At 41.6% G+C, this 23,339-nt stretch overlaps 1 protein-coding gene across 2 annotated transcripts; it reads left to right on the top strand.

Annotated features, from left to right (window-relative positions):
- The first annotated feature begins 1,742 nt into the window (after positions 1-1,742).
- GINS1 (GINS complex subunit 1) lies at positions 1,743-23,339 on the top strand. 2 transcript variants are annotated; one of them, XM_060032915.1, is made up of 7 exons: positions 1,743-1,920; positions 6,564-6,628; positions 10,173-10,271; positions 10,884-10,974; positions 13,366-13,482; positions 18,142-18,216; positions 21,305-23,339. In XM_060032915.1, the coding sequence occupies exons 1-7, from the start codon at positions 1,846-1,848 to the stop codon at positions 21,371-21,373; spliced, it is 591 nt and encodes a 196-aa protein (XP_059888898.1). In that variant the 5' UTR covers positions 1,743-1,845; the 3' UTR covers positions 21,374-23,339. The 2 variants fall into 2 exon arrangements, with proteins under 2 accessions (XP_059888898.1, XP_059888897.1); XM_060032914.1 differs by lacking the exon at positions 1,743-1,920 and adding an exon at positions 1,963-2,125.

Genomic DNA, 23,339 nt, shown 5'->3' with positions numbered 1-23,339 from the left:
CACTCTTTTTTAGATTTCCTTCCCATTTAGGTCACCACAGATCATTGAGCAGAGTTCCCCATGCTAAACAACAGGTTCTCATTAGTTATCTATTTTATACATATATGCCCTGACTATTTTATACATATATGCCCTGACTTATACTCTTCTTAGCACTTTTCACCAATATATTTGTCATCAGTATATCTGTATCTGCGTATTGCTGTTTCCCACACTAGAACTTAGACTCTGACGGCAGGGACTTTGCTGCTTTATCTTCAGTGTCTAGAACAATGCTGAATATGCACTTCATAAATATCTGCTGAAGGAATAATGAATCATCACAAACCCCCAGAAGTGGGTACTACTGCCCCCACTGTATAGGTAAGGAAGTGAGTCTCAGGCCTGAGGTCTGAAATTGAAAAGGTTTATGGCAAAGGAAGGTTGTGGATACTGGTGTTCCTTGGATTACACTATAGAATTGTGTATTTGATAAAAACGCTTAGCTAAATTATCCATTACTGTAGAGCTGGGAAGGAAAGGTCACTCAACGTAAGGATAAGATTCAGAGGCTTTGTAGACCATTCCCAGGCTCATTTCTCAGACCACACATCTACTGTATCTATACTTGCAAAAGAGGAACAAAGTTTCTAGGGTTAGATAGAATGGATCCAAGTAACGTTGTTTGTTTATTTTATTTATTTATTGGCCGCTTGGCATGTGGGATCTTAGTTCCTGACCAGAGATGGAACCAGCGCCCCCTGCAGTGGAAGCGTGGATTCTTAACCACTGGACTTCCAGAGAAGTCCAAAGTAACACTGTTTTAAAAAAAAAAAAAATAGCCACGGGAATTCCCTGGTGGTCCAGTGGTTAGGACTCTGCGCACTTCCACTGCAGGGGGCATGGGTTTGAGAACTAAGACCCCGCATGTCACATCGCGGGGCAAAAAAAAACAAAAAACAAAAAACAAAAGCCAAATAAAACGAATTGTTTCCGTAGCAGTAATTCCCACCTTTGATTCTATATGGTTATGAAAATTTCCGTCATCATCTCGGCGGGAATATGGCTATGTGTATTCATGTTAATCAAGGGCAATCCCCAACCACCACCTTGTGAGTTATTGTACACGTTTTTAAATGACTGCTTTAATATCAAATGTAGTACGGTGGAGTTGAAGGCTTAAATACAGGGTCTGTCACTTTACGAACTGTGTGATCTTGGGCAAGTTCTCTAACTTCTGTTTTCTAATCAGTACCAAGAGTCTTAATAACCACTTTAAGGATAATCGTGAGAATTAGGTGAAGTATGTCACAGTCCCTAGCACACAAGAGATGCCCAATAAAAGTTGTTTTCCCTTTACCATCACACAAACAAACCCACACTGGAAAACCGAACAGACGCAACGCTGGGTGCTAACATCACTGCACACCTTTGCCGGGTCTGCCTTCTAGACCGCATCGTGCGCGTCCCCGTTAACCTAAACGAGAATGAATGAATCCAACGGAAAAGGGGACGTACGTCCATCCCGAGCTGTGCTGCGCGGGAGCTGTCCTGCGGCTCAGCCTGAGCTCAGACCAAGGTCTGGACAGGAGGGCTGGGCTGAAGCCACACCAAGGTTCGTAACCGCCCAGGTGTGGGGCTTCCTGTGGCACTGCGGCTGCAGAGCGGAGGCAAATGTCCCCTGGCCGCCGCCGTAGCCTGGAGGCCGGCAGTGCGCTCCTATTGGTTGCGCGTTTGGGCGCCAAAGCGGGGCGGAGGCGGGGTCGGCCCAGCGCGTCGCGGACCTGTAGGAGCTGAAACCGTAGGGCCTGGTTAGGCGGCCGTTTGACTGAGAGCCGGTTGTCTGTAAGGGCCGGCGCGACCACCATGTTCTGCGAGAGGGCCATGGAGCTGGTCCGCGAGCTGCACCGCGCGGCCGAGGGAAGGCTGCCGGCCTTCAACGTGAGGGCGGCGGGCGGGCGGGCGCCTCCCAGGGGTGGCTTTTCTGGGGACTGCGCAGCCGGGACGGGACGGCGGGTGTGCCCGTGGTTCTTCGCGGTGGATGTGGCCGGGTTGGTTTCTGCGGCTTCCCGCGCGCGGTCTGGACGGTCGGCGCCTCGCCCCGGTGACGCGCCGGAGAGGCCCGGAGACGGGTGCTGGAGCGCAGGTGTGAGTTGCACTGGGGAGGTGTGGACCGGGGTAGCGGGGCGTTAGGGCCGCGCCTGGGAGGATGCGGTGAGCGCAGCCCCGCCGGGGAGCCGGCGGTGCGGACACCCTCTCCCCGCCGGCGAAGGGCGACCGGCGCTGGGTGCGCGGGCCGCACGGGGGCTCCGGGGCCGGGAGGTTTGCTGTTCACTCACAAGGCATTTCAGGGCAGCGATGGGGTAGCTCTTCGTGTTTTGAAGATAACTGTGGCGGCACTTTGGGGAATGGATCGAAGAGAAGAAAGAGTGGCTCTGGGTGGTTACAGTAGACCACACGAAAGCTGTGTATGGTCCGAACTGCCCGGTCAGCGGGTGCTGAAAGCCGTGTCCTGAGACAGCAGGACTTGTAGCTACGGCTGGAGATGGGATGGATAGTGGGAGAGGAGAGGGGTCGGCATCTCCGGAGGCTTCTTTCTCTGGTAGCGGAATAAACATCGGAGGTCAGCAGGAAGAGTGTTTGGGGAAGGTGAGTTTTGTTTTGAACATTAAAGAGCAGTTAGTTTGACACTTAGGTCATTTAACGGATGGGGAAACTGAGCCGCGGAAATTATGGATCCAGTTAAGCAACTTGCCTGAACTTGCAGCATATTGGAGCCAGAGCCTCAATCTGAATACAGGTTTCCTAGAGTCCAGTCTGTTGTTCTTGCAACTTCAGACAGTTACTTCATCTAAAAAGTTAGGAGACCACAGTGGGAGGTTCAGTAGAGACGCTGGAATGCAGAGGGGTGGAGGCTGTCAAATGTGGTCCCTCTGGGGTCGGAAGACTAGGTCCTTTGGGGGTCGTGGTACATGGGAGGAAACCAGCCCAAGGGCTCAGAGACTGCCCACGGTGCTGGCTATTCAGACCCTTAGTCCAGCTCTCTTTTTCACTCACATTTTAGGATAAGTGTTGGTTTCGCACTTCGGGGTGGGGGGCTCAGGGGCGGACTTAGAAGTTGTGGAATCACTCGCTTTTCTGGGTCTTAGTTGGCGGAGGTGCACCTTTTCTTGCAGTCGTGCCTGCCTTCGAGGCCGGCCACTGGCACAGCTGAGCTGAGACCAAGAATTGATCTGATTGACCCCACACACTCTTGACCACACAGACTTTCAAGAATTATTCCTTCCAGGCAGATGATGGCTGGTTTAGAGCAGGGACTCTGCCTTGTTCGTTCCATAATCCCTCATGGTTAGGTGCTGTGTTCAGCCGATTGGAATGATTATGCACTTTCTACATGCAGAACTGGTAATCGTTTAAGTGAGTTTTTAGGAAAATTATTTTAGGTATCTTTAAAAAGTTATTTCACACTTGTCTTTTGTATACCTGCTGATCTACTAATTGTGCAAGAGTTTCAACTATTCCTTAAAACAATATTTGTAATAAATGGAATATTTAACTGAATTCTAATAAATCAGACTTTTCTATGATCTCTTTTAACCAGCTGATGAAAGAAAAGGTAGAAATCATGCTTTCATTTTTTCATCAAGAATCATTTCTTATATTCAAGCAGGGTTAAGTAAAGTGTAATTCTGTAATTATACCAGTAGTGCCAAAGCACTTTTGCTAATGCATATATTTTGGCTCTAAAAGTAGATGGGTTACTTATCTTTGTTTTGTTTTGGGTGGGTTTTTTTTGGTTGTTGTTATAGCATTAGTGGTTTTTTTCTCCTTTTTAAAAAGTTTTCAATTGAAGTATAGTTGGATTACAATGTTTCAGGTGTAGAGGTTGCTTGTTGACAGACTTATTGTGTGACATTTATGAATTTTATAATTCTAATGTTTTTATCCTTCCAAGGGAAAATTTTGTGTGCGTGTGTGTTTTATATCTTTATTGGATTGCAATTGCTTTACAATGTTGTGTTAGTTTCTGCTGTACAACAAAGTGAATCAGCTATATGTTTACATATATCTCCATATCCCCTCCCTCTTGAGCCTCCCTCCCACCCTCCCCATCCCACCCCTCTAGGTCATCACAAAGCACCGAGCTGATCTCCCTCTGCTATACCGCAGCTTCCCACTAGCTATCTATTTTATACATGGTAGTGTATATATGTCAGTGCTTCTCTCTCAATTCGTCTCACCTTCCCCTTCCCCCTCTGTGTCCACAAGTCTGTTCTCTATGTATGCATCTCTATTCCTGCCCTGCCACTAGGTTCATCAGTACCATTTTTCTAGATTCCATATATATGCGTTAAAATATGGTATTTGTTTTTCTCTTTCTGACTTACTTCACTCTGTATGACAGACTCTAGGTCTGTCCACATCCTTACAAATGACTCAATTTCGTTCCTTTTTATGGCTGACTAATATTCCATTGTATTTATGTACCACATCTTCTTTATCCATTCATCAGTTGATGGACATTTAGGTTGCTTCCATGTCCTGGCTGTTGTAAATAGTGCTGCAGTGAACATTGGGGTGCATGCATCTTTTTGAATTATGGTTTTCTCTGTGTATATGCCCAGTAGTCGGATTGCTGGGTCATATGGTAGTTCTATTTTTAGTTTTTTAAGGAACCTCCATACTGTTCTCCATAGTGGCTGAATCGATTTACATTCCCCTCAACAGTGCAGGAGGGTTCCCTTTTCTCCACACCCTCTCCAGCATTGATTGTAGTTTTTTGATGATGGCCATTCTGACTGGTGTGAGGTGATACCTCATTGTGGTTTTGATTTGCTTGTCTCTAATGATTTGCCTAATGATTTCTCTAATGATTTGCTCAAGTAGAAAAATTCCTTTGACCTTTCTATTTTCTATTCTAGCAGTGGGATTTTTTTTGGTAGTAACCTTTTAAGATCATTTTCCAATAAATAATAAATTATTTATGTACTTTTGTCATGCATTATTGCTTCTGTAGGGCTATTGATTTTTTTTGTCATTAGTTTCATCGAGGTATAATTTATATACAACAAAATACACATTTTAATAGACATTTGAATTTTGACAAATGTATACAATCCTTATAACCAGCAACCCAATCAAGATTTCTGTCACCCCAAGGATTCCCTTTTCTCTTTTGTAGCTACTAGCTACCTCCCATCTGCAGCCTTAGGCAACCATGGATTTTCTTTCTGTGCTACAGATTATATTTGTCTTTTTAAATGTATTTCTGGAGTCAACATGCTCGGAGTTGCAAACTTTTCTGGACGGGGCCAGTTGGAAGCATACAGTGTGTACTCCTTTCTGTCTGACTTCTTTTCTCAGTACAGTATATTCAAGATTATCCTTAATCAGTATGTTAATTGTGTATTTTGTGTTAGTAATTCATTTCTTTTTATTTTTTTAAATTATGGTAAAATATACATAACTTAAAATTTGCCATTTTTAAGTATACACTTCAGTGGCATCAATTATATTCACATTGTTGTGCAACCATCACTCTTATTTCCAAAACTTTTCATAACGCCAAACAAACTCTATAACCTTTAAGCAGTAACTCCCCACTCCTCTTTCCCCTCAGCTCCTGGTAACCTCTAATCTACTTTGTCTCTGTGAATTTGCCTGTTTCAGATAAGTGGAATCATACAATATTTGTCCTTCTGTGTCTGGCTTATTTCACTAAGCGTAATGTTTTCAAGGTTCATCCATGTTGTTGCATGTATCAGTACTTCATTTCTTTTTTTGGCTGAATAATATTACATTGAATGGGTATACAGTATTTGGTTTATCTGTTCATCAGTTGGACATTTGGGTTGTTTCCACTTTTTGGCTGTTATGAATAATGCTGCTCTGAACATTTGTGTACAAGTTTCTGTATGAACATAGGTTTTCAGTTCTCTTGAGTATATACCTGGGAGTGGAATTGCTGGTTAATATGGTAATTCTGTGTTTAACTTTTTGTGGACTCATCAGACTGTTTTCTACAGGGCTGTACCATTTTACATTCTTACCTGCATTGTACAAGGGTTCCAATTTCTCCCCATCCTCTCCAACACTTGTTATCATGGCCATCCTAGTAGGTGTGGAAGGACTATTGTGTTTTTTGTTTTTTTTTTTTGGCTGTGTTAGGTCTTCGTTGCTGTGCGTGGGCTTTCTCTAGTTGCGACGAGCAGGGGCTACCCTTTGTTGTGGTGCACGAACTTCTCATTGCAGTGGCTTCTCTTGTTGCAGAGCACAGGCTCTAGGCGCGAGGGCTTCAGTAGTTGTGGCACATGGGCTCAGTAGTTGTGGCTCGCGGGCTCTAGAGTGCAGGCTCAGTAGTTGTGGCGCATGGGCTTAGTTGCTCTGCGGCATGTGGGATCTTCCTGGACCAGGGCTTGAACCTGTGTCCCCTGCATTGGCAGGCGGATTCTTAACCACTGTGCCACCAGGGAAGTCCTGTACTATTGGTTTTTGATAACATACATAAATCAAAGATAAACATAGATAAAATATTGCTACAAACTTGGTGGGGGAATTAATGAGCGTAATTTTATATGTTCTAGGAGGATGGACTCAGGCAAGTTCTGGAGGAGATGAAAGCTTTATATGAACAAAACCAATCTGATGTGTAAGTTGATAAGATTGATATTTTAAAACAATTTAAGAAATATGATATTGAAATCAGATAATCTTAACATTAGTTTTAATTTTTTTAATTTTTCATTATTTTTAAATTAATTAATTTATTTATTTTTGGCTGCGTTGGGTCTTCATTGCTGTACGCGGGCTTTCTCTAGTTGCGGCGAGCGGGGGCTACTCTTCGTTGTGGTGCATGGGCTTCTCATTGAGGTTGCTTATCTTGTTGCAGAGCACAGGCTCTAGGCGCGCAGGCTTCAATAGTTGTGGCTTGCGGGCTCTAGAGTGCAGGCTCAGTAGTTGTGGCGCACAGGCTTAGTTGCTCTGCGGCATGTGGGATCTTCCTGGACCAGGGCTTGAACCCATGTCCCCTGCATTGGCAGGTGGATTCTTAACCACTGCGCCACCAGGGAAGTCCCAACATTAGATTTTAGATATGATTTGCTTTTTCTAATTCTCTGTGAGCCTGATCATACCCTAACTATACAGAACTAGAGGGATTTGTGTTAATCACTGCTATGTCCATGGGGATTCAAACAGTGCTTGGCATATGGTAGATGTTCAATAAATATTTGTTGTTTGACTGATATGACTTGAAATGAATCGGGGTGGACCTAAAAGAGATGAGACAGGAGTAAGTAACAACCTTAAGTGAAATGTATTGTTTCCACTGCTTGTTTTCATCAGAAGAAGACTTAGTGGGTTAAAAGGAGAACAGGCAGTTTGTAAACTTAGCAGGAGCAGCAGTGACTTACAGTATCTTGAATGGAGTTCACTGAGAACTAGTGCTACAGAAGGCTTGGTAGGTGAGAGGGTTCTTGAGTTACAGACTATTTAGAGCCAAGCATGGTAGTTGGCCCAGTGGAGAATTTGGGCTGAATGACCAACTTCACAGGGTCCTGTGATTTGGTGAAGAGTAAGACACAGAGTACTAACTGCTGGATCAAAGGCGAGGTCTTCAGATCTCAACCTGTCTGCAACATGAGGTTTCATGTTTGGCCTTGTTAGGGAGTGTTTTCATCAGTTAGTTGGACATAGAAATCAGTACTATGCTGTTAAGATTTGTGGAGTACACAGAACAGTAGGCACGTTTTGCAGTTACTGTATTTAAGGATAGATACAGATGGAACAAGGAACTGAACTGCAACAGGTCTGCAGTAAATGTAAGGGAAATGTAAAGTCCTGAACTCAGGTTCCCAAACTGTTCATTTGTTCATTCAGCAGATATGTACTAAACAATTATGAGCTGATAAATGGCTCTGGTATTTCAATTGTGAACAACATAATCAAGATTTTTGCCCCCATGACCCTCACAGTGTAAGGCAGAAGGCAGATACTAAATACAGATACACCAAGTTGGAATACATGCTATGAAGGAAAACAACAGCACTAGGAGAGAGAATAATGAATTGAAAATATTAGTAGATTGAGGAATCAGGGAAGTTCTCTCCAAGGAAGAGACATTTCAGCTGGGGCCTGAAGGAGAAGCAGGTTTTAGCGAGGCAGTAATTGGGGCAGAGAGCATTCTAGGTGGAGGAAACAGCATATGCAAAGACCCTGAGTCATGAAAGAGGATGGGATGTTCAGGGAACTGATCATTAAAGAAAGCCAGTGTGGCTGAAACTTAGTGAGCAGGCAAAGGGTGACACCCGGTGAGATTTTTAAGCATGTGGGGCAGGTGGAGGCATGTTTGTGTTTTAAAAGACCACCCTGGCTGCTGCTGTGGTTAGTAAATGGAGGGGCTGAGAGGACAGGGAGGCATGCTGGTCATGCAGGTGGCAGGAGAGGTACGCCAGACTAGGGAGAAAGTGAACAGTTTATAGACATATTTAGGAGGTGGCCTAACAGGCCTTGGTCCAGTAAGAGGATGATTTTCCTGTATTCATACCATCTGGAAATTCATGATCCAAAATTCTGTGCCCTATCCTCGTAGTTTGGTTCTCGGGGGTCAGTCACTATTACCAGTTTCTGGTTAAAATTATTTGTCAGAAGAACTCTGTTCCTATTTAATTACTCATGTGTAAATGTGAGTTTTTTAAGGAAGTTCTTATGTACCTAATAAAGTACTCTGATGTTAGGTTGGCTGTATTTTATTTGTGCTATTTCTTTATAATCCAGAGCACATTGTAAACAGTGTGGAGAATAGGGAATTCCCTGGTGGTCCAGTGGTTGGGACTCTGCGTTTCCACTGCAGGGGGCACGGGTTCGATTCCCGGTTGGGGAACTCAGATCCTGCAAGCCTCTTGGTGTGGCCAAAAACAAAAAACAACAACAAAAAAATGTTGAGAATATATCTAACGTTTGTAGAGTGGCAGAAGTGTATAGAACAATCTGGAAGACATGGTAAAATGGGACATATATTTTACCTCTATTTTCAGGGCCTGGAGCAGGCACGTATATTTTGTATTTGTTTCCTTTTAAAACTCCAGAGTAGATTCTAATTAATTCTGTATACCTGGCTTTGTTTTGTTTTGTTTCCAGTTTTTTCTTTTTATTATGGTAAAATACACATCACATAAAATTTGCTATCTTAACTTTTTTTTTTTGGCCACACTGGGGGGCATGTGGGATCCTAGTTCCCTGCCCCCTGCCCTGCAGTGGAAGTGTGGAGTCCCAATTACTGGACCACCAGAGAAGTCCCCCATCTTAACCATTTTAAAGCGTACAGTTCAGTGTATTCAGTACATTCATAATGTCATATAGCCATCACCATCATCTCCAGAACTCTTCATCTTGTAAAACTGAAACACTATACCCATTAAACAATTGTACATTTGGTTTTATTTTATTTTATTTATTTATTTATTGGCTGTGCCACAAGGCTTGTGGGATCTTAGTTCCCTGACTAGGGATTGAACCCGTGCCCTCAGCAGTGAAAGTGCAGAGTCCTAACCACTGGAGCACCAGGGAATTCCCAAACATCTGGTTTTAAAGTGCAATACTCGTCTAATAACCAAGGAGATATATATTTTATAGGGTAAAACCAAAATTTTCTCCCTTTCTGTGTGAAGGACCCTAAAGTACAGAACATGCACATAGTTGAAGATCAATAAATATTTGTTGGATGAGTGGAGGACCACCTGACTCCAGAATTCTTAGCTCACATTATTAGAATGAGGATTTGGAAGTACCACAAAAAGAGGACTCCATAGGATCAGAACATGATGTGAGGCCATAATCTTATGCACCGTGATATTCGATCTGTCTCTTATCCCACCATGAAAAAGGATTCCAAAAAGTGAGGAAACACAATATTTGTCTTTTGGAGACAATGGAGATTAATCAGTGTGCAAAATGCAAAGTGCCACATGGCTAAACAAAACACTGGGAGTGTGATCCTAGGCAAATTAGTTAGCTTTTGGCTTTTTTAATCTTTTAACATGTTAGCAAAAGCTCTGATGAGACAGGTACTATTTGGGTAGGTTAACTGCTAACATAAATGGATAAAAACAAGCATGGAGTCACTTGTTAGTTGGCTTGGAAAATTCGACATATACTGAAATAGACATTCTTTTCCTCCTTAAATGTTTTACCAGGAATGAAGCGAAGTCAGGTGGACGAAGTGATTTGATACCAACCATCAAGTTTCGACACTGTTCTTTGTTAAGAAATCAGCGCTGCACTGTAGCATACCTGTGAGCTTCTCTGTGTTTGCTGGGGTGGCAGGGAGCAGTGGAGGGTTCCCATGTGGTTTCCTAATTAACCATCTTATATGGATAACAGGAATTCTTAGATTTGTCTCTCTTTTATGAGCGTTCTAAATTCTTCTCTTTTTTCTATTTAAACTTTTTTTATAATGAAAAATTGCAGTATTCATAAAATTAGGGAATAATATTACAAACCCCCATGGAGCCATCAGGTAGGCTTAACAATTCTTAACATTTTGCCATAATTGCTTCATCTTGTTTTATTTGTCTATGCTAAAACATTGTAGAACATCGGGCATTTTACCGCTGAATACCTTAGTATGCATCTCTAAGAAATAAGGACCTTATGGACCTTTTCTTACATGACCACTATGATTCTCATACCTAGAGGAATGAACCCGACTTCACAGCATCCATCCATACTGTATTCCTATTCTCCCTGTTGTCCCAAAGATGTCCTCTTACAATGGTTTGTTTGCCTCAGGAACCAAATAAAAGTCCACATGTTAAATTTTGGTGGTTGAGTCTGGAGTCTCTTTTGATGAAAACAACTTCTGATATCCCTCTGTTATGCCATCTAATACCTTATTAATGTCCTAGGTATGACCGATTGCTTCGGATTAGAGCACTCAGGTGGGAATGTGGCAGTGTCTTGCCAAGTGCTTTACGATTTCACATGTCTGCTGAAGAAGTAAGTCAGCATTGTTGTTCAAGTTTGTGAATTTGGAAAATAGCTGAGGTTATGGCAGTGTTCTGAAATAGTATTTATAGTGTTTCAAAAATCTTTTTTTGTTTTAACATTTGTTTTTGAGTAATTTTTGGTCTCTAGTATATACTGTGATGAGAATGATAGGAGTAATTCTAAATGCTATATGGAAAACTACTATTACTTAACAAAATAAAGGGTCCCATTATGTTACTTGTTAGTGATCCATCAGTAGGATGAAAAACCTGGCATTATTATTGGGAGATTTTCCATAAAATATGTGGGTATACATAATTTGCTTATCAATGTGAATACTTGAATTCTTGATTTATCCAGTCATTAAGGGACAATATTTAAGGACACAGGATTGGAGCCAAGCAAACCTGTGTACAAACCTTGGCTCTGCCACTGTCAGATCTTGGGCAAGTGACTCGACCTCTCCCTGTGCTTAAATTCCCTCATTTACAAAGTGAGGGTCATACTGCCTACAGTGTTGCAGTGACTTCGGACACTACCTAAAGTTAGACCAAACTTCATAGGTTAAGACTGCTCTCACTTCAGATACCAGCCGTAAAGTTTGAGGTTCCCAAGGCCACCCTCCCTTCTGACCAACTGGCTACAAATTCAGAGGTTCCCACCATCCCCTCAGGTTTGGGGCTTTTATCCTCTTGATATTAGTCCAACTTGGAGAGAGGAGAGGGGAGCTGGAAGTAGAGCTCAGTCACCTGTGATTCAATCAACCATGATTTGATCAATCGATCAAGCCTATGTAATGATACCCCAGAGCTGTGTGAGCTTCCCTGGTTGACAGTACTTTGTGTGTGTTGTTACATATCAGTGTGCCAGGAGGGTGGTGTGTCCTGATTCCTCAGGGAGAGGATACTCGAAGCTTCACATTTGGGACTCCCAGACCTCATCCTGGGTGTCTCTTCCTTTGGCTGGTTCTGATTTGTATCTGCAATAAAACTGTAATTGTCAGTGTAGTGCTTTCCTGGGTTCTGTCAGTCATTCTGGCAGATTATTGAACCTGAGGGAGGGGTGTGTGTATGTATGCGCACACACACACTTTACTAATGCAGGTTATGTGTATAGTCTTTTAGAAGTTATCTTGTTTTACCTTTCACAAAGAGATTTACAGTACTGGAATAGATTTTTGTGAATAATGTAAGAGCCTAGTTGCATTTTGAATATGGATATTGAGATGGCATCATTTATTGAAAAGGTCCTCTTTTCCCCTTGCTCTGTGCACAGTGCCACTTGTCATAAATTGAATGTCAATATATCTGTGGATTTTGGATGGGGGACTTTCTCTTCTTTCTTAGTCTATTTGTCCTTGTACCAATTTCATATTGTTTAAATTATTGGAATTTTATAATAAGTCTTGAGTAAGTGTTCCCATCTTGTTCTTCTTTTTCAATGTCTTCACTGCTTTTGGCCTTCTGCATTTCCTTGCAAATTTTAGACTCAATTTATCAAGTTCCATTTTTTAAAAAATTGGGGTTTTGATTGAGATTGAATTGGATCTATGGATCAGTTGATGTTATTACAATACTGAATCACCCAATCCTTGAAAGTGGTATATCCTTCCACATATTTTGGTTTTCTTTAACTTCTCTCAACAATTAAAAAAAAAAACCAGATTTACTGAGATATAATTTACATCCCCTAAAGTTTATCCTTTTAAAGTGTACAATTCAGTGTATTTAGGATATTCACAGAGTTGTGCATCCGTCACCACCATCTTATCCAGAACATATTCTGTCCCCTCTTCCCAGGCCCTAGAGGCCACTACTCTGCTTTCTTCATGGATTGGCCTAGTATGGACTTTTCATATGAGTGGAATTGTACAATATGTGGCCTTTTGTGTTTTTCACTCAGCATGTTTTCAAGGTTCATGCATGTGGTAACACATATAAGAGCTCCACTCTGATTTACGACTGAATAATCCCATTGTAGGGATGTACACATCTTATCCATTCATCAGTTGATGGACATTTGGGTGTTTTTCTCAACAGCATTTTATAGCTTTCAGAAAACCTGTCAATACAGAGTTTGAAGTTTGAAGAGATCATAATTCTGAAATGGTGTATTTTTCATGGTTTGGTTTCTGGTGGAAAGTTCCTTAGGTCTGTGATTAAGTATGCTGGGATGTAAGTTCTGTGAGAACAGAGATGTTTGTTCACTTTGTTAAATGATCCTAAGTACCTAGACCAGTGCCTGGTTCATAACAGGCAGTCACTAATATTTGTGGTTTGAATGAATGGTCATAGTAATGATCCATGTGGGGATGTGTGCTGTTTTTGAAAGGATTAGTATATAATTTCTGCAAGTTTGTTTTCTTACAGCTTTGTCAAATGGCCATCTTTATGTTTGTAGATGGAATGGTTCAATCGTTACAAAAAGTCCCTTGCTACCTACATGAGGTCGTTGGGAGGACATGAAGGTTTGGACATCACACAGGATATGAAACCTCCAAAAAACCTATACATAGAAGTAAGTATACCTTTTTAAAATGGATTTTTCTTTAATGCATAGACTGTGATGACTTTTGTTTAAGGGGTGATGTGGCACACATATATACAATGGAATATTACTCAGCCATAAAAAGAAATGAGATTGAGTTACTCGTAGAGAGGTAGATGGACCTAGAGTCTGTCATACAGAGTGAAGTAAGTCAGAAAGAGAAAATGAAATACCATATGCTATCACATATATATGGAATCTAAAAAAAAGGTTCTGAAGAACTTAGGGGCAGGACAGGAATAAAGATGCAGACGTAGAGGATGGACTTGAGGACACAGGAGGGGGAAGGGTAAGCTGGGACGAAGTGAGAGAGTGGCATGGACATATATACACTACCAAATGTAAAATCGATAGCTAGTGGGAAGCAGCCACATAGCACAGGGAGATCAGCTCGGTGCTTTGTGTCCACCTAGAGGGGTGGGATAGGGAGAGTGCGAGGGAGACGCAAGAGGGAGGGGATATGGGGATATATGTATATGTATAGCTGATTCACTTTGTTATAAAGCAGAAACAAACACACCATTGTAAAGCAATTATACTCCAATAAAGATGAAAAAAAAAAAAAGAGGGCTTCCCTGGTGGCACAGTGGTTGAGAGTCCGCCTGCCGATGCAGGGAACGCGGGGTCGTGCCCCGGTCCGGGAAGATCCCACATGCCGCGGAGCGGCTGAGTCCGTGAGCCTTGGCCGCTGAGCCTGCACGTCCGGAGCCTGTGTTCCGCAACGGGAGAGGCCACAACAGTGAGAGGCCCGCGTACCGCAAAAAAAAGAAAAGAAAAGAAAAGAAAAGGGGTATATGAATATATATTAGTTTATACAGGCATACCTTGGAGATATCATGGGTTTGGTTTAAGACCCACAATAAAGTGCATATTCAATAAAATGAGTCATGAAATGTTTTGGTTTCCCAGTACATATAAAAGTTATGTTTGCACTATAGTGTAGTCTGTTGAATATGCATTAGCATTATAATGCTAACCATCATCTGACAATGCAGGGTTGCCACAAACCTTCAATTTGTAAAAAGGGCAATATCTGAGAAGCACAATAAAGCAAAGCACAAAAAAGAAAGGAAACAAACTCAAACCAAAAATTTTACCTGTAGGTGGTGGCAGGAATAGGATGGAACAGCTAAAATTTTCTGACTGTACCTGTTTTAAAATTTTAACTTTGGAACCATGTAAATATTTTACATATTGTTAAAACAAAATGAAATCAAAGTGGAAAACCAACTTATACATTTTGAAAACAAAATGAAACAAATGAACCTGTGTTTTCATGTTGGTAGATTAGTCAAACAGTGGTTGTTTAAATTACTTTAAAACACATAGATTGATTGTATTTCCCTAGTAGGTACATACGAAGGATGAAAAGAATTACAAAGAAATCTTAACCTGTTTTTAGTAATCATATTATTCGTAATAATGTTATTAGTAATAATATTCCTAAGAATAATGTAATATTCTTTAATAAACAGTTTATATATTGAAGAATAGAGCAAAAAAGTAATAGCATGGACTCATGTTGAATCATCTCTTCTAAAGAAGCATTTCTTAGCTCTGTCCACTGAAAAGGCCTAGAAACAAGGACCAACCCAGTAGCCATGAGCATCCACATTCTTGAGTCTACATGCCATTTCCTGTGAAAGGAAACCAGGACTCCTGGGGGGAAAATGGCCGATTCCAGGGCTCAAATAGATTAAAGATGTACAAGCGGAGCATGGAAAGAAAGAAAGTATCAAGGACTAGAAGGGGAGTGCTGAAAAGACTTGGGAGCTGATTCGAAGGAGCTCTCATTAGCCAAAGAAAGGACAGTTTGAGCATCAAAATGATAAACTGCAGTGAATTGCATCACATCAATCAAATCAATGACACCTAACAACAACAGTTTTAAAACTGAAACCTCTTTGGGTCTCCTTGGAGAATATGAAGGATGCAACTCATTTTGGAAAATGGTAAATGAAAGAATGGAGTCAAGCATCCATCTTCCGTTACTGCACAAATTCTATCTCAGGGTAGCCAAATTGTTTACGAGGGAAATCTCTTCTGTATAGAAGAATTCCAGCTAATAAATGCAGAAGGAATAAAAAAACTACATTAATGCCATTTTGTAGCCCTAATGCGTGGAGGCAAGTAGCTGCTAAAGCATTAGGTGAAAAGCTTGAGAGACCTTAGTAGTGGATGGGTATGGATAGCACCTAGGCCCATTGATCAATCTTAACATCCAAAAAGGGACACCAGGATTTCCCTGGTGGCGCAATGGTTAAGAATCCGCCTGCCAGTGCAGGCGACACAGGTTTGATCCCTGATGCAGGAAGATCCCACATGCTGTAGAGCAACTAAGTCTGTGCAGCTAAGCCTGTGCACCACAGCTACTGAGCCTGCACTCTAGAGCCCACACGCCACAACTACTGAGACCACATGCTGCAACTACTGAAGCCTGTGTGCTCTAGGGCCTGTGTGCCACAACTACTGAGCCCATGTGCTTCAACTACTGAAGCCCGCACTCCTAGAGCCTGTGCTCTGCAACAGGAGAAGCCAACCGCAATGAGAAGCCCATGCACTGCAACTAAGAGTAGCCCCCGCTCGCTGCAACTAGAGAAAGCCCGTGCGCAGCAATGAAGACCCAACACAGCCAAAAAAAAAACACAAAAAACCCAAAAAACAAAAAGGGACACCAGACATTTTGTGCTTCACAACATCATAACACCATTTGCCAGAAAACTAAACCTGATCTGATCCAGCCCCTACACCTAACTTCCAGTTTATAGGAAATTCAGGGATGGGGGAACAGGTTAAATGACCCCACAGGAGTCCACAACAGAATCTATTTTTGGGAAACTACCAAACTGCCCAGTTTCTTTAACAAGTAAGTTGCCAAGGGAAAGGGGAAGGGGGAGAACCCTGTAGATTAAAGGAGACTTGGAGACATATCAGAAATGTGTACTGTGTAGCTCTCGTTTGACTCTCATTTGAGCATGGCAACTTAAAAAAAATTAATGCGACAAAATGGGGAAATTTGGATTCTAACTGGGTATTTCATAATATTAAAAATTTATTAATAAGGTGTGATAATGGTATTGGGATTTTTTTTAAACAATCTTATTTTATAGAAATAAGCACTAAAATAATTATAGATTAAATGAAATGATGTCTAGGATTTGCTTCAAAATAACCCAGAAGTGGGCGAGGGAACAAGATTGGCCACATGTTGATAGTAGTTGAAGCCAGTTGGTGGGACATTGAGTTTATTAGCCTTTTTACTTTTCAATGTGTTTGAGATTTTCCACAATAAAAGTCTATTTAAAGAAGCAAAATGCTGGTGGTGGGGGGGATTTTTCTTGTATTTCTCAAACCAACTTAAAATACTTTTGGGAGTCATGGTAGGATTGCAGAGGAATCACAGGACATGAAATTATCCAGGAAAAGTAGGAATCAGAGACTTGCCATTGGAGTTGGCTTTGCTAACACCAGTGCTAGTACTCTGGAGAATAAACTGAGGTCTGAACTCTCATAGGAGATGAAAATGCCCTCCCGCCTTTCCTGTGGCAGCACTTGAAGCTGAGCCAGGTCTGAGATTTCTGGGGCTACCTTTGAATGTTCCTTCTTTGCAATTGCAGAAGTGGTTATCAGGCTCCTTACCCCTCCCACCTTCCAACTAAGAGCCTCTCCTGATTCATGTAGCATGAGTCTATATCTTTTCTTTCCTAGTGTGCCTCTAAGTAATACTGGGAAAGAGTCTGAATCAATCAGTCAAAGGAGATTGGCAGAATCTGTAAAACAAATCTTATAGACTTATGTCCTGTTCTCAGATATTGATACTTTATGGGAGGAATCTGTAAGAGGCAGGTTGGGGTAGATCTAAAATGTTCTCTTTTCTTTGTAGATATGGGGTTTTTTTTTTGTTTTCTTTTTAATTTTATTTTTGTCTGTGTCAGGTCTTAGTTGTGGCACGTGGGATCTTCGTTGAGGCATGAGGGATCTTTCGTTGTGGTGTGCGGGCTTCTCTGTAGTTGTGGCGTGCGGGTTTTCTCTTCTCTGGTTGTGGTGCATGGGCTCTAGTGTATGTGGGCTCTGTAGTTGTGGTGCAGGGATCCAGGGCCTGTGGGCTCTGTAGTTTGCGGCTCGCGGGCTCTAGTTGAGGTGCGCAAGCTCAGTAGTTGTGGTGCGTGGGCTTAGTTACATGGGCTTAGTTGCTCTGTGGCATGTGGGATCTTAGTTCCCTGACCAGGGATTGAACCTGTGTCCCATGCATTGTAAGGCGGATTCTTTATCACTGGACCACCAGGGAAGTCCCTGTAGATGTGTTTTCAACTGCTTGATTTTTCATAATTTGCAGAGGGAAAACAATCCAGTGACATTGTCTCTTTTTGGCAGCTCCTTAGGTTTCCTTGCTGTCAGTGCTGACATACACATATTTTCGGAGATTTGCCATTTTTCTTCCTCCCCGTCAAAACAGGACCATTGGAACCACTAGAATACCACAGGAAGGAGTACTAGGCCTAAGTACACAGAGAAGAAATAAAGAGAAAGCCTAATACTTTTAATATGGGTATATATAAATCCCCATCTGCTTTATGGTTTCTACATATTAAAAAGTAATTTGGATAAAACATCAGTTTTTCTTTTCAGGTGCGGTGTCTAAAAGACTATGGAGAATTTGAAGTTGATGATGGTACTTCAGTCCTATTAAAAAAAAATAGCCAGGTATTTATTGTCTTAAGATACTTTAAATTTTGTAAGAGTGTTGAATGATGAAAATGTTGGAATCAGTAGCAAGGTAAGTATCACCTTGTGATGATCATTTGTATCGTAGGAATAATGTTTATTATAAAATACTCTTTTGTCCTTTTTCTAAATGTAAAGGCGGGAAGCAAACGTTGCATATAGTAAGAAAGGGTTAATTACAGTTGACCCTTGAACAATGCACAGGGATTAGGGGTGCCTACAGACTCCCCTCTCCCCACACAGTTGGAAATCTGAGTACTTCTCTCTGCCTCAAAAACAAAGGGTTTGATAAATGACTCACCCAAAGGCTGGAAGCTAAAACAGTTTGAATAGAATTAGGACCCAAGCCCTAGTTCTTTTGATCCCACCTGTTGTGATCTCTAATTGAACACGAGCTTTTCCCCATACTTAGTCAATTTAAAGATCTGTAAAATGAAAATACAGGTTTTATATATGTGTATGTGTGTGTGTGTGTGTGTGTGTGTGTGTATATATATATATATATATATGCATATTTGAGTGGAGTCATGCAGTTCAAACCCATGCTCAAGCATTAGCTATAATTTACTAGGGTATTACTTGAATTTAATACTAAGCATTTCCCTGGGAAGTTGCCACAGTGGGTCTTACTCTAGTTAAGGGGCTACTATGTTGTTGCATTTAGCTCCTTTCTTCAAATTATTATTTATTAAAAAGGTGCTAAGCACTAGTTTTCAGCCTATACTTCTTCACCTTGTAAATCTTAGTTCTTTAGCTAACAAATAGTGATATGTATCAAAAAATTTCTAAGTATTTAATATATAAACATAATAGAATTTAATAGGGAAAGACTGAAATTGTGAAATTGTAACTCACTAAATTTTTCCTTACGAAGAATCTCAATTTATTGTTTCCTTAGAAATCTTCAAGTTCACATTAGATGAATTCACAGTAGCTAAATTTATTTTATCCTATCTCTATTTTCTGTAGTCATATTAGCATAGGAGGAAAGGTGAACTAGTAAAAACCACTCTTTCCTTTGTTGCCTGCCATCTTGTTATGAGACGGTCGGTATTTAATGACCCTAGTCACTTTTGTTGACTTCTGTTTGTTCTGTTGAGCCAAAGAATCGTTCTGGTTATGTGGTTCTTAGCTCATTTCCCTAAGGGAGGGTGAGTTGGTCTCTTATTTTACTAGTACCCTTGGAGTTTTAAATAGTTTCCTGAAACAAAAGTTGAAATTATTAAAGACAGATTTTCAGGGTACCCTAAAATCTTTGGTTGTTAAGGCAAAAGTTTCCCTTCCAAGGATACTAATGAATAGAAAATAGATGGTGAAGCTCTGGGTTCACAAGAACAAAGCTAGCCTCATAAAGCAAGATGTGAGAAAATGCACTTCACCCCAAACAGTGTCCCATGGTTGAATTTCTTTCTCGAGCTTTGTGGCCAGTCTTCCCACCAGGTGTACTAAGACTCCTCAGCAGGGAGGGCCTGGGTGGGGCCAGGGCGGCCGAAACCCAGTCCCTCCTCCATCTGCTGCTGTTAGACGATTGCTGTTTACTGTGTGGCGCATTCAGAAGCCTTCCTCTTAATGAGACTTTGTCTCTCAGTATCACCCTATAAAAATGGGGAAACTTAAAAGCAAAATCTACTCTAACTGATATTAAGGGGCTTCTAAGATGTCTGAGCACATCTGAAACCAGTTTTCTATAAAATCTATAGTGTAGATCACCCACATAATATACAATATTAATAGGGAAACATTTTCCTACTGTACATTCCTTTATTATTGAGTCTATGGCAAGCATGCTGGTTGTCCAGAAATCAGAACTCCCTCTTTTTAGTAGATATTGGAATAATTGTTAAATGAGCAACTCTATAGTTTTTTCTCTCTCTCTTTATTTTTTTTTACATTTTATATTCTTAAGGCTTTTTAAAAATTCGGTTAAATTAGACAACAGTCCTTGGCCCATGGGTCTTCAGGACTGGTTTGGAGGAGTTTCTTTGGTCATGGGTCTCACCTGAGGCCTTTCCGCTTCCTTGAATACTTTGCATACTCTCTCCTTCAGTTACTTTCTAGGGTTACCTACACTGCACTTTCTAATGTACTGTTTCTTGTTTTTACCCAAGTATCTCTGTCTCGTCTTTGAGATTTCTTTGGTCACTTGTGAGCTTGGAAAGTCTTCCTGCCTCACCTCCAGCACCTCCCCGCTCCAGAGTTTACTAAATGTTCACTTTTGTTTTAAGCCCTGGTGTTTTGAGAGGGAATCAGACAAGGAGACTCCTTTCCACCTCAGAACGAGAGCAGTGTCCTCTCAGGAGACGTTGAGGATGAGCCTTAGCCAGGCACTGGCATCCTCACACACAGCGTGTGACCAGCACCCATGTCATAGGTTACAATGACTTTTAATCCTTGGAAAATATGGGAGAAGAGTTGCAGTTAGTAGAAGAATGACTGTTCAGACTCAGATCCTAGAAAAGGTTTAATGGAGAAGACACTCCTTCCGTTTGCCTTCCTAATGAGCTGTTGCTGTACCACTGGTGATCCAGTGCCCCAAATCTCACCTACCTGGGTTTTCTGTGCATAAATTTTTTTTTTCGCGTTACGCGGGCCTCTCATTGTTCTGGCCTCTCCCGTTGCGGAGCACAGGCTCCGGATGTGCAGGCTCAGCGGCCATGGCTCATGGGCCCAGCCGCTGCGCGGCACGTGGGATCCCCCCGGACCGGGGCACGAATCCGCGCCCCCCGCATCGGCAGGCGGACTCCCAACCACTGCGCCACCAGGGAAGCCCCTATGCATAAATTTTAAAATGCAAACATTAAGGAAAATACCTACTAGAATTCAAAACTCTTTAGTTAAATTTAACTTAAGCAAAACGTGAATTTGTTTATAAAATTCAGATTTCAGTACAGCTCTAGGTGACATCCATTTCAGTTGATTAAAATAGCAAAAATACTTAAGTTTAGCTTTTAACCACTTAGCTGGTGGAGTTTGAAATATATATATAATGCGTTGCTGCTTTTTAATGATGCATCGTGTAATTTAACATTCTTTTCATTCCTTTTTCTTCCTCCCCCTCTTCCCTCAGCACTTTCTACCTCGGTGGAAGTGTGAGCAGCTGATTAGACAGGGCATCCTGGAGCACGTGCTGTCGTGACCTCTCGCCAGATGGCTGCCAAGGCTTCCCCCGTTCGAGGCTGGACTCAACCAAGGACACTTCTCCATCTCCCTCTCCACCTCCCCCAGGCCCACCACTTTTTGGTTTTAAAATTTAGACTTACTTTAACCAGGAATGCTTGGCCAAGGAGTATGGTTTGTTTTTCTTTTTCTTTTCTTTCATTTGAACCTTAGTTTCTCTTTTATTTAATTTCCAAATATAATTCTATAACCTTTTATGGTAAACATATTTTTGAATCTATGTTGTATGCTTGCCTTTTGAAGCATCAGTTCTCAATAGAGAGTTTGAATTCTTGCCATACAGAGACTCCACATATCCAATCTGCTGTCCACAGTTCTAGAGGGAAGTCCAGGATCAAGACTCTAGCAGATTCTGTGCCTAAAGAGAGTGCTTCCTAGTTCATACACCGCCATCTTCTCATTCTGTGCTCACAAGGTGGAAGTGGTTTATTTTTCTATTGTACAGGATTCTCCCCTTTGTGTGGTACGTTGTATCTGTAATCACAACATTCCTACAATTCCCAAAATACTATATACAGTTCCCAAAATACTATAGTGTGTTTTTGTTTAATGAAAGTAAATTATCAATATTACATTTTAATCTCTTTTAAACAATGAGGAAGTTTCACCTGGCTGTATAGGGAGATAGGAGGTCCTTGTGCATCTTGTGTTGCTGGAAGTGTGCATTGTGCAAGCCAGGGAGCTGAATTTCTGCAATTCCTGTTTCTAAATCACATGGGCAGGTGGAGCTGATGGCCTATAAAATTTTCAGCGTATTTAATGTTCAATAACATGTTAACTTATCACCTGGCTGTTAAGGAAGAAAGGAAGGACACAATGGATTTTGCCCATTTCCAGCAGTGGTGGCTGATCTAGGTCATGCGTGTCTGCGAGCTTGTGGGGTGAGCACCAGGATCTCCCCTTTGGAAAGGGAAATTGAAATTGGGGCTAGGAAAGGAACTTTGTGCAGTTTCCCCCCAACAGTCACAGTGACCAGAAAGTCACATGAAGAGCTGGTCAGCTAAGTGGAGCGCAGTTTCTGTTGCCTGATAAACTGAAAATGGTAGATCGGAGAGGCACAGAGTGGTCTTGCCTGGTGGTCAGTGGCCTTTCCGCACCAGCCCCTCCATGACCAGTGACTAGAGCCAGTCAACATAAATCAATAAAACCTACAAAATTTTAACTTTTCAACTAGTATACATTCACTTCAAATAAGGAATATACTTATTATTTTATTCTGGGAATTAAACAGAAAAGTACAACATATATCAATAATTTACGTATAGGAATGATGCTGGGCTGTAATCTCAGGCATTCAAATTTAAAATCCAGATAAACACAGTACCTGACACTCTCTGTGCAGTTTATTTCTTAAACAGGCGAATGTTTCTGGCCAAAGTTATACTCAAGAAATCAAGCTATAGAGAGGCTCTACCTAGGATGTGGATCTGCATATTTTCACAACACACGTACTTAGGTCAGTAGGCAGCCCTTGACAGACTGTTTGTTTTTGTTTATGTATTTTTATGGCCGCGCCACTCGGCTTGCGGGATCTTACTTTCCCGACCAGGGACTGAACCCATGCCCTCAGCAGTGAAAGCACAGAGTCCAAACCACTGTACTGCCAGGGAATTCCCTCATTTTTAGAAATAAGTCCTCCCATCGGTTCGTAGCCACATCAGATTTTCATCTGAATCTCTGGCAATAAACAATATGGAATATTTCCCTAGTGAATGGGATGGATGACAGTTTTAACTGTCCATCAGTGGTCACTTCCTTCCCTTGCATTTTGCTCTTCCAAGCGTGTGGAACCATGTTCAGGTGATCCCAGAGTCCGTGTGAATCAGCCGTGAGGACAGACAGCAATGAAGGCCATTGCCCTGTTGCCAACCCAGCATCATTCCTGTATGTAAATTATTGATATATGTTGTACTTTTCTGTTTAAT

This window comes from Delphinus delphis, chromosome 15 (genome assembly GCF_949987515.2).
Source record: "Delphinus delphis chromosome 15, mDelDel1.2, whole genome shotgun sequence".
Lineage (NCBI taxonomy): Eukaryota > Metazoa > Chordata > Mammalia > Artiodactyla > Delphinidae > Delphinus > Delphinus delphis.
Note: the sequence above shows the minus strand (reverse complement) of the source record. Positions and strands in the feature narration are given on the sequence as shown.